A 17,556-nucleotide genomic window follows, 5' to 3' on the forward strand; every position below is an offset into this window, starting at 1 on the left:
TATCCACTTGTTTGCAGAGTTTAATGAGTATCTTTATGACTATTACTTTGAACTGCTTATCTAGTAAATAGCTTACCTTAGTTTCAGAACTCCTTTCTGGGGTTTTGTACTGTTTTTCTTTGTTGTTGTTGTTATTGTTTGTTTGTATGGTTCATTTTGCCTGTTTGTTTTGATTAGGTAAAACAGCTAAATCTTCTGATCCTGAAGAATTTGACTTATTTACAAGGTATTCTGTGGGGCCCCATGTTGGACTCCCCCTTGTCACCAAAGCCAGGTGCTCCAGAAGTGTTTCCTGGGTGGACTAGTGTGGCCTCCTATTGTGGCTGGGCCACAACTTCTACGGACACATTGGGAGGCAAGGTTGGTCCCTGGTCCACTGGCTGTGATGCCTGGTCACAACTGTAGCAAGCTCATTGGTATGCAGAGCAAGCCTTCCATGTGGCTGGCTGTGAGGCCCAGCCATGCTGTTGCAGACACACTGCTGTGTGCTGGTGCCAACTGAGGCCACCCACTGTGAGTGGCAAGGCAAAAGCTGCTTTGGAGGGGTACTAGCCTGAGTGGGACCTCAGGGAAATGCCAGAGTGGGCTGAACAATGTGAACAAGGTTAATGGAGAGCAACAGAATTGGTGTCTGCCAGTGTCAGCAGCCAGGTCAAAGAACATGGGGGAAATGGTGCCTAAGAACACCTCTGACTCAAGAAAAATTTCCAACAGATACCTGTCCTCCAGCACACACCCTAAAATTAGCCAATGTATCATCATCTTCATGTATGACCTGGGTGATTTCCAAACTGCTGTCTCTGTGCTGGGACTCAGAAAGAGAACAACCTGGGTTTCCTACAGCCCTTCAGCTCTCTCAGACATAAGCCCCGCTAGTTTTCAAAGCCAGATGTTATGGGGGCTCCTCTTCCTGATGCAGGCCCCCAAGGCTAGGTCTTGGACTCATCACTTTTCAGGACAACTTCTTTGCTTGTGATATGCTTTCCACTTGTGAGTCACTGCACAGAGTTGGGAGAAGGGTAGGTTATAAGTAGACTTAATCTCCACCCCCCTACCCATTTAAATGTGGCCTTTTCTTTATATCTGTAGTTGTATAACAATTGCTCTGCTGGTTTTCAGATTATTCTTAGAGAGAGCTGTTCTATTTGTAGTTGTAGTTTTGTGTCAGCAAGAGAAGGTGAGCTCTGGATCTTCCTATTCCACTATCTTGAACTCAAAGCCAGGAGCCTTGTTCCTGAAAGCCAATTTAGCTTGTCCATCAAATGTCATTCCTTGTGGTTGGTGCAGTGCGCCTGCAACAGATGGGTCTCCAGATGGGATCTCCAATAGCTAGCTTTGTTTTAAATACTTCTTCTACTTTGAGGTGATAGCAAAAGGAAGTATCACAAAAGACAGCCAGGATACTTTAGCAAGTGTAGTTGGCTATTCCTTATAAGTTAACTGTATTATTGGAGGTGGGAGAGCTTCAAAACATTCTTAGACTTGTCACTTCCCTTTTTAGAGCATTGAGCTACAAATATTATATTTACCATTGCTCTAAGAGTTATTAGGAAAATGCTGCAGTGGGTGGGAGCTTAGGAAAAAAAATCAGACAACAGCAGATGTTTTATCTTGTCCCTTCCAGTTGCCTCATGAGCAACAATCTCTTCTTAGCCTCAAGTTCCATAGTAAAAGGTGGCCAATGCTGTTCCTTCTTTAGAGGATCTCTAAGTTCATGATCTAGGAACCCTTAAAAGCACCACTGCAAGCCTCTGTGAAACTTAACAGAGAAAAAGGGAAAAAAAGAGATTCATCCTTATTTATTAACTCCATCAGATAATCAATTTTAAGAGATGAGCATACAGCAGGTGGAAGCTGGCAGTCCAAAGGTTAACCTTAAGAGCCAGGCATGAAAAGTAAATGAGGTAGAGTAATTGGGAAGTGGGGTTACACTCAGACCCATGCTCTAGATTTAGCCACACTCAATGGAGTTTCAGTGTTTCAAAGAAAAGTTCTTCACTGTGCTGCTGAGAACCTTCTGTTCCACACTCATGGAAGGAACCTAGTATCATGGTTAAGATTCAGTACCCTTTCTCCTTCAGCTATATCCAGGGGGTCATCAGTGTAAAATTAGAGAGGAGAATGAAGCAGGCTAGATGGAGAGGCAGAGCTAATAAATTTTGAGCACTCACTATATGCCAAGTGCCATTGTAAACATTATATTGATTGATTCTGAAATGTTCACACAAATCTTTATAAGGTAGGTACTATTATTAGTCCCATTTTTCAAATCAGGGAACTGTAGCACAGAGAAGTTAGGCAACTTGTCTAAGATCAGACAACTAGTAAGTGGCACAGTCAGGATTTAAACAACAGCAATCTGGCTCCAGAGTCAATGTCCTTAAATAGTATGCTATATTATCTCTGCCTGTTTTTGTCCTTCTCATTTAGACAGCTCCTGGTAAGGAAAAAGGTTTCACCATATATATAATATCCTACTCAGAGATAAGACTCAGAGTGGTCCCAGGAGGAAAGAGGGAAATGAAAGGCTCACAACTTGTGAAAATTTACTCCCTAAAGCAAACCAATAGGGCATAAATCATGAGCCCAGGACACGTAAGAGTAGTGGTGAGTCTCTCTCTCTCTCTCTCTCTCTCTCTCTCTCTCTCTCTCTCTCTCACACACACACACACACACACACACACACACACGCACACACACACAAAGTTGTTTCCATAGGAGGTGAGGGATTTAGTGGAAATCTCATTTTTGAAATAAAAAGTCAAGTTAGGCAGTTGCTGAGGGGAATTAGACATGGGTGAAATTACCAAACTTGAAGCAAAAAGGTCCTTTTCTACCTTTACCCTCCAGGGAGACACAGGAGTTATGAAAGACAGGAAGCAAGTTATGGGCAAAAGGGAAAAATACAGTGAGTTAATGTGGTAAGTCTTTGGTTCCAGAACCGTTCTTTGGTTCTAAAGACATTTATTCAACATCAGGCAAGATAAATGCCCTTCCTTGTCTTTATCATTAACATGCCAAGTAGCAAGTGAGGGCATGTCAGCAAGTCAAAGAGCCAGTGATAACATAAAGAGGCCCACTACCTCTTGAACAAAGTTACTACCTGGGTCTGACTCGCATATAAATGCTCCTCTGGCTTTAAAACATTGAAAAGGTTTTGTTTTGTTTTACTTTATTGAATAGTCAAGGCAAATCAATCTTATACTCTTTAGGTAGTTTTACTGTAACTTCCTTTGAATTATTATTGAAGAAGTCTTAGCTCCTAAAGGAAAGGAGACAACAGCAGAATTAGGCCCACTGCCAGACCCAAAGGAGCTATCCCAACCCTGACCCTCTACATTTCTTTGCTTCTATTCTTCTCTGTGCCCCTATCTGTAAGCATCTCCCCAAGTTATTCAGTTAGTCAGCTGGCTAGGTAGCTTCCAAAGCATTCTCATTGTCCTATTTTATAAACAAAACATTTCTTTAGGATATTTTAGAAGAGAGTCATTCCTTCCTTGGAACCTTCACCCATAACACATATCATTCTTGAAAGAGGTAGCATGTTACTGTAGAGTCAGCCTTAATTCAAATTCCAACTCTTGCCTTGACTTTTCTCATCTGGGAAAAGGTAAATTTTCCTACTTCATAAGGTTTTTAGAGAAATTAAAGCAATAATATATAATTTGCCTAGAAAAAAGACTTGTACACAGAAGGCATTAAATATATACTAATGCCGTTTTTGCACAAGAGGTCAAGAATTACTTGGGACTACCTAAAACCCAGATCCTTATATCTGAGATACGGTACTTAGCATTTATCTCTCAAAACTAAATAATGGTAGTAGGAGTAAAGGAAAAAGGTGCTGTACTTCCTAGAGAAGTTGAAGAATCAAGAAGGAAACACAGCTGGGAACATTTCCCCCTGTGCACATTGCTCTCCTTCCTTCAGCATGTGGAGATAAGGGCACAAAACTAAAGAAGGAGTTCTCTTGGTACTTGAGAGAAAGAAATGTGGTGCCATGTTTAAGATGGCTTCTTAGTTCTTTCCCTAGATACCAACATAAATGTCAATGGATCAGAGCTCAATGGAGGCAGCTCTGAGTGGAGGCAAGAAGCAATGCGGGAAAAGGAAAATTTTATTTGAATCTGTACAGTATGGTAAGAGAAGGGTATTTGTCATTTTTGTTTTTATCTTTCAAGCAGCATGAAAAACAATGGCAGGAAGTCAGGATATCACAGACACAAACATCTGTAGAACTAAGAAATGGCAATACTTGACAAGTGAGAACACTTTACTGAAGAACACATATATTGTAGGGGGTGGTGAAAAAAGGAGCAAGATGCAGACCAGTATCCCAGGTTATGCCTTATATATCAATCCACACCAAATAAACCTTTTAAAAACACTCATCCATTCAGTTCACACATACGATAGAAACCACCTTAGCTGCCCTTAATCCAGTGACCTTATGAGAGAGCCAGCAAGAAGATGACTGGACTGAAAGGGATTTTTCCTCCAGTATATGCTCCTTTCTCAAATGACTTTCTGTAGATACTCATGGAAGAATAAAAAAGTCAGTCTGGAACACTGAGTTTCATAAAATAAACCTTAGATCACTAGACCCTCCTAGACTGGAAAGCTCTCAATATACCATTCCCATGTTACATCTAGGTGAAATTTAGGAAATAACAACAACAACAAAAAAGAACTGAAACCACTTCAAGATGGAAGTCAGACTAATTGGGAGAATCTATGAACACATTCTATTAGGGCATTAACAGTGACCAGCCTATAGAAACACTGGACCAGTTTAGACAGCACTTGGCTATTCTGGTGGACATGAAGGTATGCAGATCATATTCTGTATGGTAAAACATTGCAGGTACAAATGCCAAGAAATATGTGATACCCATTGAGAGTGAAGAAGTCTTAAATTTCACCAGAGAAATGAACTCTCCAACAACTGTTTTATCAGTTTAAATGCAAAGAATTCAACATTGGCTGGAAGACACTTCAGCCTCAATCACTTGGGTCCCCTGGAACCACGAAGAAGTACTTTGTGGGTATGTTCATGACTTGGTCAAAAGGCTATTGTTTAGTTAAAGAGCTTTTCAAAGCAGCTCCACTAAAAGGTATAGTGAAGGTGTCTAGAACCAGAAGGAACTGAAGAATTTTCTTAGCATTTAAATAAAAATGCATTAGACTCACACAAGGTGGAAACTAATTTAAAAAAATAAGAGGAGTTAAAAGCCAAGTTCCACAATTTGATCAAGGTAGAAAATGAGTTAAAAGCATAAATTAGAGAGGAAGAAGAGGACCTATTCACCTCCCTACCATCTTCCCCTGTCTTGAGTAAACCAATCCTCCTTCCCAGAGCTTTGGCCTCAGACCAGGAACACATGTAAACATACATTGGTACTAATGTCAGAGGTAGCAAGGGCTTCACGGAGAAGTAGAGACAAGGATAGTAAGACAGGGGATAAAAAGTTGTTTTTAAACATTTCATAAGTTAATTAAGCCTCAGAAAGATATAATAAAGAATGGACTCTGAAAGTACACTAGATTATGCACAAACAAAAGCATTTTGATGAGACCTTTATTCTTGAGCTTGCTTTCAAAAGGGGAACAAGTCTGCATCACTCTAGCATAATGAAATTTGTAGAAATACATGTTTATATACACATAAACATAAGACACACATATTAAATCTTTACTCTTTATTTCTTCACCTCTTCTGACTTGTCCTGGGCAGGGCTGTGCCTGAAGAGGAAGGCAGTTATTCATAAGCCCAGTTTCTGCTTGGCCATTGAGGAACGAAGCTGCAGCGTCCCTTCTGCCCAAGACCCTGGGTACTGTTGCATCTTCTGCCACAGGCTCACTTCTTCCCCAGTTGAATCCATCCAGTCCACCACTTCCCCATTACTGATCCCTGAAAAGAAATGCAGGAAGAGACTGAACAGGGACCCCAGCCCTCAGCCTACCAGGAATGATGGGTTATACAGCAAGAACAGCTACCTCATAAAACACATTGTGTTATGAAGATGCACTGATAGGGACAGAGGTCTTGGAACTATTCCCTAATGATTATGTACAGGTATTTATGTGCTCCTGAGACTATATCAAGACACTTTTGATCAATGAAATGGGACTCCAAATGGGTCATCAATAGTTAGAGACCTCTTATTCTGAGGCTGGTGTGGAGCTCTGATGTCTGATACATCATGCCAGAGCTATTGCCCTTCTGTTATTGCCAACTTGACTTACCTTTTTAAAAAACATAAGCTGAACACCTTTTCCTCTAGCTATAAAATCAAGGCATGAATTTAGGATTGTATGTAGCTTCATTCCAATTCTCTTGTACATTCATTCATTCATTCAATAAACATTTGTTGAGTGCCTACGGTGTACAGTACTCTTCTAGGCTCTGGGAAACACAGGGTGAACAGAGTAAAAAAGTCCTGCCTGAAGGCGGCTTAACATTTGAATAGGGAAGACAGAAAATATACAACTAAATCAATAAGAGCATTTCATATAATGAGGTAAATGTAATGAAGTTAATAATCAAGGTGATTTGTAGTGCCTAGATTAGGGTATCCTCTAGATGGAGAGTTCTGAGGGTCTCTTTAAGATGGGAACATTTGAGTAGAGATCTAAATGATGGCAATGAGCCAGCCTTTCTAAACAGAGGGAACACTAATTGCTGAGGTTTTAAAGTGGGAATAAGCTTCATATATTTGGAGAGCAGAAAGAAAGTCATTGTGATTGGAGCACAGTAAGCAAGCAGGAGAATAATACAGGGATGCATAATAAAGAAACAGAGAAGGTATAGATCATATGGGGCCTGTAAGCATGCTGAGAACTTTGTTCTAAGTACAACAGAATGCCACTGAGGGTTTTAAAGAGAGAAATGACATGAACTAGCTTACATTGGTAAAAACATCATCCTAGATGTTTTGTATTAAATGTAGAGACTATAATGAGAGAAAAGAAAAGGACCCTAGACTATGCCTTGAAAAACATCAACATTTAGAGTTTGGGTATAGAATGAGGAACCCACAAAGCAAATTGAGAAGGTGAGCTGTGAGTTAAAAGGGAATTAAGAGTGTAATATCAATAAAAGCTAAGTATTTCAAGAAAAAGGGAAGTAATCAGCTATGTTAAACAGCATTAAAAATTCTAGTAAGGTGAAAACAAAACTTTGGCAGAAACAACTTCTCAGTGGAGTGGTAGAACAGAAGTGAGATCACAGTGGATTGGAGACTAAAGAAGAGCAAGGGAGAGGAGATAATTATTTTCAGTAAATTAGAGGAGAGTTGTGGGATCAAGGGAAGGTTTATTTATTGTTTCTTAGGATCAGAAATACCAGAGCATATTTATTTTCACCTCCAGTAGAGAGGCAGAGAGAATGAAACTGATCACACAGGAGCGATAGATTCCAGCAGTGAGGTCATTGAGAAGTGAGAATATGATCTAGAACACTTGAAAAGAGATTGCCCTTTGCTAGAAAGGGCCCTTCTTTCATGATAACAGGACAGAAAATGGAAGTTACAGAGATACAAGCAGGTTTTAAGATTGGTGGGAAGATTATGGTGTTCCTGGCAATCAGGGTCTCATTTATGTGTACATATAAGGGTGCATGAGCTCAGTCTTCCTCTAGGCCTGCACATAGTAGGCACTCAGTAAATATTGGTTGAACATTAACTCAAAGGAAAGAAGACCACTTTTGTCATAGAGAAGCTTTGTAGGGAGGAAGTTGGGAATACTGGGAGTGAAATATACAAGGGGCCTTTAAGATAGAAAAAGTGGGGGAGAAGCTCTCACCGGTGCCAATACCCAGCCTGACCCCTCCCAGGAAGTCATTGCTGGCCAGGGGCTCCCGGTCCCACACAGTCAGTTCCAGGCACATGTGTTGTAGATCATCCAGCCTTACGCCACTGTAGACAAATGTATGGTTGTAGTGGGGATTCAGGGTCTTCTTCATCACAGGAGTTTTACGTTTACTGCCCTTGTTCTTCATGGGAAGGAGGTATCTGGCAGAGGGCAGGAGAGTAATCAACAACCTACTCAAGTCTGACAATATGGTACCTAAATTCTTTCTCCTACCACAGGCCTAGCCCACAAAGGTGAGACAACTCTCAGATCCTCATACACATACTCCTGCCTTTGAATCTGGTGAAGTAGAGTCCCTACTACCTCTACTAGATCACTCATCTGATTAAATTCCTTCAACTTGGAGAGAAAATTGATATAATGTTATTATATTAAAATGTGTTTTAAATATTTTGTTCCATTTCTATTGGGTAAGGTCCTCTTAAATGATAGTAACTATAGACATAACCAAACATGACTTGCTAGAGAACTTAATTCAGTGGGGTTATCTATAATTTTGGAAAAGCGAGCATTGCTTACATATTCTGGGGAACAAAGTCATGAGTCCCTAAATCCTGATAGTCAGGGGACAGAAGTTTTTTTTTTTAATTTATTAAGGATTAATTAAGAACATAAGTCTATAACAAAGGAAAAGTCAAACCTATCTGTTTACCACCTTCTTCTTTGGCAATCAGCATTACTCCAGTCCAGTGCAAACCTGGTAATGGAGGTTTTGTCATTACCTAACTTCAGGAACAAAGTTGGTTGCTAGAGGTGGTAAAACACATAAGTATAATAGCCACACAGAAAGGTTAAATTGGGTTTCTATCTTAGCTCTCTTGTCCTGAAACTGATTAGTTTTATACTGGTTCAGGGACTCACCCCTTGACAAAGCTGTCTGAAGTCCCTCCTGATTTGGCAGCCATCAGATTCTTGGCTTCTTTGATCCATACTTGGAGCTCTCCCTCTTCTCCACCTTTACCTGTAAGGGATGTCAGCCATAGCAAGTGAGCCTCTATGCCTCCAGATATCTCTTGAGCTTTATCTACACAACACTTCTCTTCCTTGCTCCTGAAGGCAGCAAGCTCCATAACTGGACCACACCTGACCTGGATTCTCAGTACCTATGAGAGTGCCTAATAGTAAGCAATAGGTGCTCAATTCATAAAAACAACAGCCATAAATGCTTATCAAAATCTCACTATGAAAATGATTTTACATTAAGCATTTAATTCTTAAAACAACCATATGAGATACTCTTATTGTCTTCACTTCATAGATGAGGAAATTGAGGCTTAGAAATATAAAGTTGCCTAAAATTTGTTGAATGCCTAAAAAAAAAGGACTCCTCCACTTGTGTTCTTCACCCTACCCCCACTCCACAGGATTAATCAGGCATCATCAATTTGAATGCCCACCTCCTATTTTTCTTTTTTTAAGGTTTTATTTATTTAGTTTTAGAGAGAAGGGAAGGGAGGGAGGGGAACATCGATGTGTGGTTGCCTTTCAAATGCCCCCCACTGGGGACCTGGCCCACAAGCCAGGCATGTGCCTTGACTGGGAATCAAACCGGTGACCCTTTGGTTTGCAGCCTGTGCTCAATCCACTGAGCTACACCAACCAGGGCCCTACCTCTTATTATTAATATCTCTTTTTACACTGATACCATCCCCTCAGTCTAAATATCTGCTAATCTCATTTCTCCTTTTTAAAAGTTCTTTTAAAAAGAAAATTGCCCTTCAACTTTAGCTCATTTTGAGGCTACTCTTGATGTCTCTCCTTTCTTTCACCATCAGTTATCCTGAAAAAAAAAAAGAGTCTATACTCAACACCTCTACTTCTCTGCCTCATTAATTCTGCCCAGATTCTAGTGAAATCTGGTTTCTGCTTCAACTAATCCACTGAAAATATAATCTAATGTTGATAAACCATGTCTTCTAAGTCCACACTGGACCTGACCTCCCATTAGTATTTCAATGCTGTTGACAAATCCCACTCCCTTCGTCAAGATCTCTCCTGGCATTGCTCTCTCTTGATAACCCTCTATCTTACTAGCTTTTCTCTTCTCTTCAATCTTTATAATGCTGATGTTCCTTATGGCTCTATCCTTGCCTCTCTTCTCTGTTCATTTTGTACAACCTCCTTGGGAATGTTATTGATTTCCCACATCCTATAGATAGACCTTGCTGTAGGACCTTTGTAGGAATGTTGACTTTCCATTGCCAATAGATCAATTCCAACTCCTTACCATTATGTTCAAGGCTCCAGCCTCATCAACAATCCTAGCTCCATTTTCACATATACAGAGCATAACTCTAGCCCCACCAAAACAAGGAATTCACTGCCTCACACGCATCACAATATTTACCATGCTCATGCTATTTCCTCTTCTGCAAATGCTCTTCTCAATTCATCCTCTTCCTTTTCTGCCTGGTAAAGTCTTAAGTCCAGTTTCATCATTACTTCCTCTCTAAAGCTCTCCCAAATATAACCAGAAAGAATCCATCACTCCTGCATACGTGTTCTTTTCCCATATGACTGTCTTGCCAAACTAAGCCCCTCAAAGGAGGGCAAATGTCATGTCTCATTGATCTACATATCCATAGTAACTAGCACACTGCCTGGTATATTGATTCCCTTTTCCTCAACCTTCAACTTCCTGTCCCTCATACCCTGTCCAACCATCCTTTCTTGGCCCCAAAGTTTCTGTTCTGTTCTGCCCACTTAAGAGATTGCCACAGCTTGACCAAGACCAAGTCAGTTTAATAACCTAAAAAAGTTAAATGCCAACCCTAAGGCATTCCTTTCTGGTTGAAATATGCAGAAAAGGCTTACTTAATAAGTAAAGAAATCTTCCCTAGAAGATGATCCAGGGCTTATCTCAATATGGTTTCTCTAACAGTGCTAGCCACTAGCTAGTACCAATTCACATAGGTCCTGTACGGAGTATAATGGCTAAATCCAGGGCCCCAAAGAAAACTCACTCCTTTTCCTGTCACTTCCAACGGGGAGTTTGGAGGCTGGGATGTACTTCAGTGAAACCACCAACTCGCCTTTGTGTGATGGCAAGCCAGTCAAGGACTCAGCACTGATCTGAAATACAGGGAAACCCAACAGGTTGAGGTGGGCTTTTTAGGAGGTGTTGGGACCTCTTGCTGATGAGATTCTAAAATTATCCCCAAGAACAGCTTCACAGCATGAGGATCCTTCTCCTTATGAATACAATCTGGGGTCCCTTGTCCGTGGCAGCTACAGGTTTCTAAGGTAGTTTCTTCAAAAGGAGATATAGAAGAACCAACAAAATGTCTTCTGGAATACCCACCATTTTTCTACTTGGTAATACAGCTACTAGATTCCAAATACTGTCAAAGGTATTCCAGCAAGATTGCCACATAAACTCACAGGGGACTGATGCCAAGATGAAGGATCTTGCTACCAGTATTATTAGTAATAGCCGAAAAGTGGAAACAACTTACATATCAATCAATATAGAAAAGGTTAATGAGTGATTTTAATGCCCTCATATGGCATGCAATCATCGAAAGAATGCAGTGAATCTATACATGCTGACAAGGAAAGATATACAATATGCATTGTTAAGTCACCAAACCAAGATGCAGGAAAGTATCTCACCTCTAATAAAATATATTCATATTTGTACATGTAAATATATGTGTATATAAGTAATGATTATCATTATCATTAAATAGTGTTCACTATGTTTTAAAAGTACTTCAAGTATATCATTTTGTTTAATCCTCAAGATAGTTCTATAAAATAGGTACTATTATTCCAATTTTACAGGTTATGGAGCAGAGGAACAGAGAGGTTAAGCAATTTGCCCAGGGTCACACAGTAATTGGCAGAAGCAAGATTTAAATTCAGATCAACTGTTTCCAGAGTTGATGTTTTTAATGACTCTACTACACAGCACAGAAAAACCCCAAAGAATACAGACAAATTTAACACTTTTTTCTTCTAAGGAAGAGAGTGGAATGGTGAAAGGAAAGAGGGCCTTCACATTTTACTCTGTATGTACCTATAGAGCTTTTTTAATAAGAATAGTATGTATCACTTAAATTACCTTCAAAATATACAGTATTTTTTTTTAAAACAGAACTTGCAAAGATTTGAGGACTAAGTAAAACTGTGTTACAAGGATTTGAATATGCCACAACTTTTTCTATCCTCACCTAAAGGCATTTTTTCATTGCTTTTAGAGAGAGGGGAAGGGAGAGAAGAAGGGTGAGAAAGAAACATCAATGCAAGAGAGAAGCATTGATTGGTTTCCTGTATGCCTTCAGACTGGGGATCATACATGCCCAGACTGGACATTATATGCACCTGGACCAGGGATCAAACCTACAGTCTAGGTATGTGCCCTCACTGGGAATCAAACCCACAACCTTTTTGTTATGGGAGAATGCTCCAACCAAGTGAACCATAATGGAAAGGGCAATATGCCACAATTTTTAACTTCACATTTATTTATGTTACTTTTGATTAATGACTGTCTCTACCACTGGAATATAGATGCCAAAAGGGCAGGAATCAAGCCTGTTTTTGTTCATCCTCGTATGCCTGCTACGTAACAAAGTACCTGGTACATACTAGGTGCTCCACAAATATTTAGTGAATGAGTGAAAGACTGAATGAATGTCTGGGATGAGCAGCAAGTATCATCTTTGGCGGTGGGTAGCAGGACTGCCTCACTCTACTGGCTCTCTTGGAATGGCTCTGTTCTCTATGCTTTGGTATCCCAAGCATGAGAACTAGAGGTGCCCTTTCACCTGCCTTTCACTGGGGCTCCTTTAAACTAGGTCCTCATTACTGAGCATATCAATGCCAGGAGGACATAATCCTTATCACTTTAGAAAAATGTACCACATACCCACAATGCACAAAGTTTAGTGTAATGGAGAGATAGAAAAGAATAGGGAGATGCTAAATGAAGAAAGTTCTGGCCAAGATGGAGACTTAGGCAGAAACACTTTGCTTTCTTGCACAACCAAAAGAAGGATAACAACCAATTTAAAAACAAAGAACAACCAGAAGTGTCAGAAAAACATCTGCGTGGAAGTCCAACAACCAAGGAGTTAAAGAAACATTCATCCAGATAGTACACTGAGACAAAGAAATATGGCCCAAGTGAAAGAACAGATCAAAACTCCAGAAAAAGAAATAAGTGACAAGGAGATAGTCTGTCTGATGCAGAGTTCAAAACACTGGTAATCAGGATGCTCACAGAATTGATTGAGCTTGGTTGCAAAATGAAGGAAGAAATGAAATCTACACAAAGTGAAATAAAGCAAAATATACAGGAAACCAACAGTGAAGGGAAGGAAACTGAGACGCAAATCAATGAATTGTTACAAAAGGAAGAACTAAGCATCCCACCAGAACAGCATGAAGAAACAAGAACGCAAAACAATGAGAAGCTTAGGGACCTCTGGGACGTTAAGCATTCCAACATCCAAATCATAGGGGTGCCAGAAGGAGAAAAGGAAGTGCAAGAAATTAAAAATTCATTATGGCAATAAGGAAGGAAAAATTCCCCAGTCTAGCAAATGAAATAGATTTCCAGGAAGTTCAGAAAGCCCAGAGAGTCAGAAAGAGATTGGACCCAAAAAGGAACATACCAAGGTGCATCATAATTAAGTTACTCAAGATTAAAGATAAGGAGAGAATCTTAAAAGCAGAAAGAGGAAAGGAGTTACCTCTCCAAATGAGTTCCCATAAGGCTATCACCTGATTTCTCAAAAGAAACCTTACAGGCAAGAAGGGGCTGGAAAAAAGTTATTCCAAGTCATGAAAGGCTTGGAATACTTCTTGAGGTTTGGAATACTCTTTGAAAGGACCTACATCCAAGACTACTCTATCCAGCAAAGCTATATCATTTAGAATGGAAGGGCAGATAAAGTGCTTCCCAAATAAGGTCAAGTTAAAGGAGTTAATCATTGCCAATCCCTATTATATGAAATGTTAAAGGGACTTATGTAAGAAATATAAGATCAAAAACTATAAACAGTAAAATGACAACAAACACAACTACTGACAATTGAACCTAAAAAAAACAGAAAATAAGTGAACACTAGAACATGAACAGAATCACAGAAATGGAGATCACATGGTGGCTTATCAGTGAGGAACAGGAGGGAGTGGGCAGAAAGGTACATGGAATAAGAAGCATAATAGGTAGGCAAAAAATAGACAGGGGGAGGTTAGGAATAGTATCAGAAATGGAGAAGCCAAAGAAATTACAAGTATAATCCATGAACATGAACTACGGGGGGAGGGGGGCTATGCTAGAGGGTCAGGGGAGCAATACAGGAAGGAGGGGGATAAAAGGGAGAAAAAAACTGGGATAAGCGTAATAGCATAATCAATAAAATATACTTTAAAAAAGAATAGGGAGGTAATAGTGGTTACCCGAGAGTAAAGGGCTTTGGGGGAGGATGTAGAGGATAAAGGGGGTCAAATACAAGGTGATGGAAGGGGACTAAACTTTGGGTGGTGATAAGCATACAATGGAATACACAGATGTCACACCATAAACTTATACACCCCAATAAATTCAATAAATTCAGTTGTACACCTGAATTTGTGTAATGTTATTAACTAGTTGTTACCCCATATATTTAGTGTAAAAAAAAAAAGAATAAGGGAGGTAGATGCCTGGAAGAGAAAACTCACTGGGAGGCAAATAGATTACTGGGTGAAAAAGCAGAAATAATAAATATAGAATGTTTTTAAATTAAAATAGATATATAATAATGAAATAATCTTTGTATTGTTTATTAAATGTATACATATTTTTAATTTCTACATTGTGAACTTCAATGGAATCTTAAGAGTTAGAGGTTAGCTTAGCTCAAAATTGGTGTGTTGGTTCAGTAGCATATTTTCATTCTTGCTCAAAATAACTGCAAAGACCAAATACATCCATTTTAATGCAGTTTTTTGTTTTAGTTCATGATGGTTTATTGTAATGTTTCCAAAATAATTGTATCTACTGTAGGCCTCTGAGAGAATGACTTGTGTGCCAAATGCTTGAGAAATTCTAAATTTCTAATAATATGCTATAGCTTTGTGATAATTTCTTTCCTGTTTTTATTAGTATTTAAAGGGAAAAATTTAATGTTATTGTCTTTTTGGGAGGCAATAGTTATCAAAATATTGAATGTACATGTCCTTTGACTCAGAAATTCAATCACCAGAGAGGACTTTGGTCAAGATGGAGGCATAGATGGAAACACTTTGCCTTCTTGCACAACCAAGTTTAAAAACAACAAAGTTTTAGCAACAAAAATGCAGCCAGACCACAGAAAATCGAACTATATGGAAGCCTGACAACAACGAACCCTTCAGCCAAACCGGTAAGAGGGGTAGAGTCAACAGCAGAGCGGGATTGGCAGGAAAGAACCACCTGACTGACCTGGGCATGTGACCCAGGCCGGCTGGCAGCTGTTCACAGATCCCAGGTGTAGGGTAGTGGGCGGACCCACTGAGGGTGCAAGGCCACGGACCCACTGAGGGCTGACTGTGGTGACACATTCGCGCGCAGATAAACCGTAAACCGGTGAAGGAGTGAGTAGTGAGACGGACCACACAGGCCCCAGTGGCAGGAAGCAGCAGAGGTGACCACTATTGTTCCTCTCTGACCCCACCCCCACATACAGCATCACAACCCAGCAACCTGGCCAGCCCCATCCTGGTGAACACCTAAGGCTCTGCTCCTCATATGTAAGAGGCACAGACACATCAAAACATGGCTCAAGAACAACTCAGAGCCCCAGAGCTGATAAACCTAAGTGACAAAGAAATAGCCAAACTTTCAGATGCACAGTTCAAAACACTGGTGACCAGGATGCCCACAGAACTGGTGGATTTTAGTCACAAATTAGAGGAACATATGAAGGCTAAACTAGTTGAAATGAAGAGAAATGCATGGAAAAACCAATAGTAATGGAAAGGAAACTGGGACTCAAATCAAAGGAGTGGACCAGAAGGAAGAAAAAAATGACCAAACAGAAAAAAGATGAAGAAACAAGACTTCAAAAAACTGAGGAGAGGCTTAGGAACCTTCAGGACATCTTTAAACGCTCCAACATCCAAATTATAGGGGTACCAGAAGGGGAAGAGGAAGAGCAACAAGTGGAACACTTATTTGAACAAATAATAAAGGAGAATTTCCCCAATCTGGCAAAGGAAATAGACTTCCAGGAAATTCAGGAAGCTCAGAGAGCTTCATATTACCCAAGATTTAAATGAAGAAGAGAATCCTAGAAGCAGCAAGACATAGGGGGACAGTCACCTACAAAGGAGTTCTCATCAGACTGTCAGCTGATTTCTCAAAAGAGACCTTACAGGCAAGAAGGGGCTGGAAAGAAGTATTCCAAGTCATGAAAACCAAAGACCTACATCCAAGATTGCTCTATCCAGCAAAGCTTTCATTTAGAATGGAAAGGCAGATAAAGTGCTTCTCAGATAAGATCAAATTCAAGGAGTTCATCATCAGCAAGCCCTTATTATATGAAATGTTAAAGGGACTTATCTAAGAAAAAGAAGATAAAAAATATGAACAGTGAACAGACAGCAAACTCACAGTTATCAACAACCACACCTAAAACACAAACTAAGAGGACAGCTAGATCAGGAGCAGAACCATAGAAATGGAGATCACATGGAGGGTTAGCAATAGGGGAGTGGGAGAAGAAGAAGGGGGGAGAAGGTACAGAAAATAAGTAGCATAGATGGTAGGTAGAAAATAGATAGGGGGCGGGGAAGAATAGTAGGGGAAATATAGAATCTAAAGAACTTGAGACATATGGTCATAAACTAAAGGGGGGGAATGGTGGGGGAGGGGTGTGCAGGGTGGAGGGGAATGAAGGGGGGAATAGAACAACTGTAATGGCATAATCAATAAAATATATATTAAAATTTTAAATAAATAAATAAATAAATAAAAAGAAATTCAATCACCAGAAATGTTGCCTATAATTACATTTTTAAAAGGCCAAGATATATTACAACATAGGTTTTTCACAGTGAACAAAAAAAAATTTAAATGCTCATCAGTGGGGAAATGGTAAATAAATTACAATACAGGCACATGAAAGATACTATATAGTATTTAAAATGAGACAGACTTCTAACTAATATAAAAAGATGTCCATGATCAATGATAGATTGTTAAATAAATAATCAAGATATATAAACACAATGAGGTTTGTATGAGCTTATTTGTATACAAAGAAAAAAATGTAAATCCTTATGTGTACATCTGTGCTGCTTAATACAAAATTTCTATAAAGATATACAAGTAGTTGATAAACTGGTTAGTTCTAAGTACAGAACCTAATTTTCTTTTTATACTTGTCTGTTGTTTTAATTTTGAACCATGTGCATATAAATCCTTTTATTCTTAATTTTCTTAATAAGTGATATATTTTGTATATGTATATAAAACTTTATACACATACACACTGTAAAAAGTTCAAACAATATAAAAGAGCATATAGAGATAACTAAATTGCCTGCCCACCTCAGTCTGCCTTCTTAGAGGCAGCCACTACCACTAGTTTCTTGTCTATCTTTCCAAAGATATTCTATGGACCATGTCACATTATTTGCATTTAAAGTGCTAGGATAAAAAAATTTTAACAGAAGAACCTTGCCATTGAATACTTCTGATAATCAATAAGT

General features: G+C 39.4%; 1 protein-coding gene across 12 annotated transcripts in view; it reads right to left on the minus strand.

Annotated features, from left to right (window-relative positions):
• Nucleotides 1-5,545: 5,545 nt before the first annotated feature.
• SYTL4 (synaptotagmin like 4) overlaps nucleotides 5,546-17,556 on the minus strand; it is a 104,850-nt gene continuing 92,839 nt past the window's right edge. For all 12 annotated transcript variants that reach the window (XM_037143787.2, XM_037143788.2, XM_037143780.2 and 9 more), the window contains 4 exons: nucleotides 10,836-10,944; nucleotides 8,734-8,833; nucleotides 7,804-8,012; nucleotides 5,546-5,911 (listed from right to left, as the gene is read on the minus strand). In XM_037143787.2, coding sequence (XP_036999682.2) covers nucleotides 5,763-5,911; nucleotides 7,804-8,012; nucleotides 8,734-8,833; nucleotides 10,836-10,944 — 567 coding nt within the window. In that variant the 3' untranslated portion in view covers nucleotides 5,546-5,762. The remainder of the gene's footprint in view (nucleotides 5,912-7,803; nucleotides 8,013-8,733; nucleotides 8,834-10,835; nucleotides 10,945-17,556) is intronic.

Source organism: Artibeus jamaicensis, unplaced genomic scaffold (genome assembly GCF_021234435.1).
Source record: "Artibeus jamaicensis isolate MK-2021 breed Jamaican fruit bat unplaced genomic scaffold, CSHL_Jam_final scaffold_461, whole genome shotgun sequence".
In the NCBI taxonomy this organism is placed as follows: domain Eukaryota; kingdom Metazoa; phylum Chordata; class Mammalia; order Chiroptera; family Phyllostomidae; genus Artibeus; species Artibeus jamaicensis.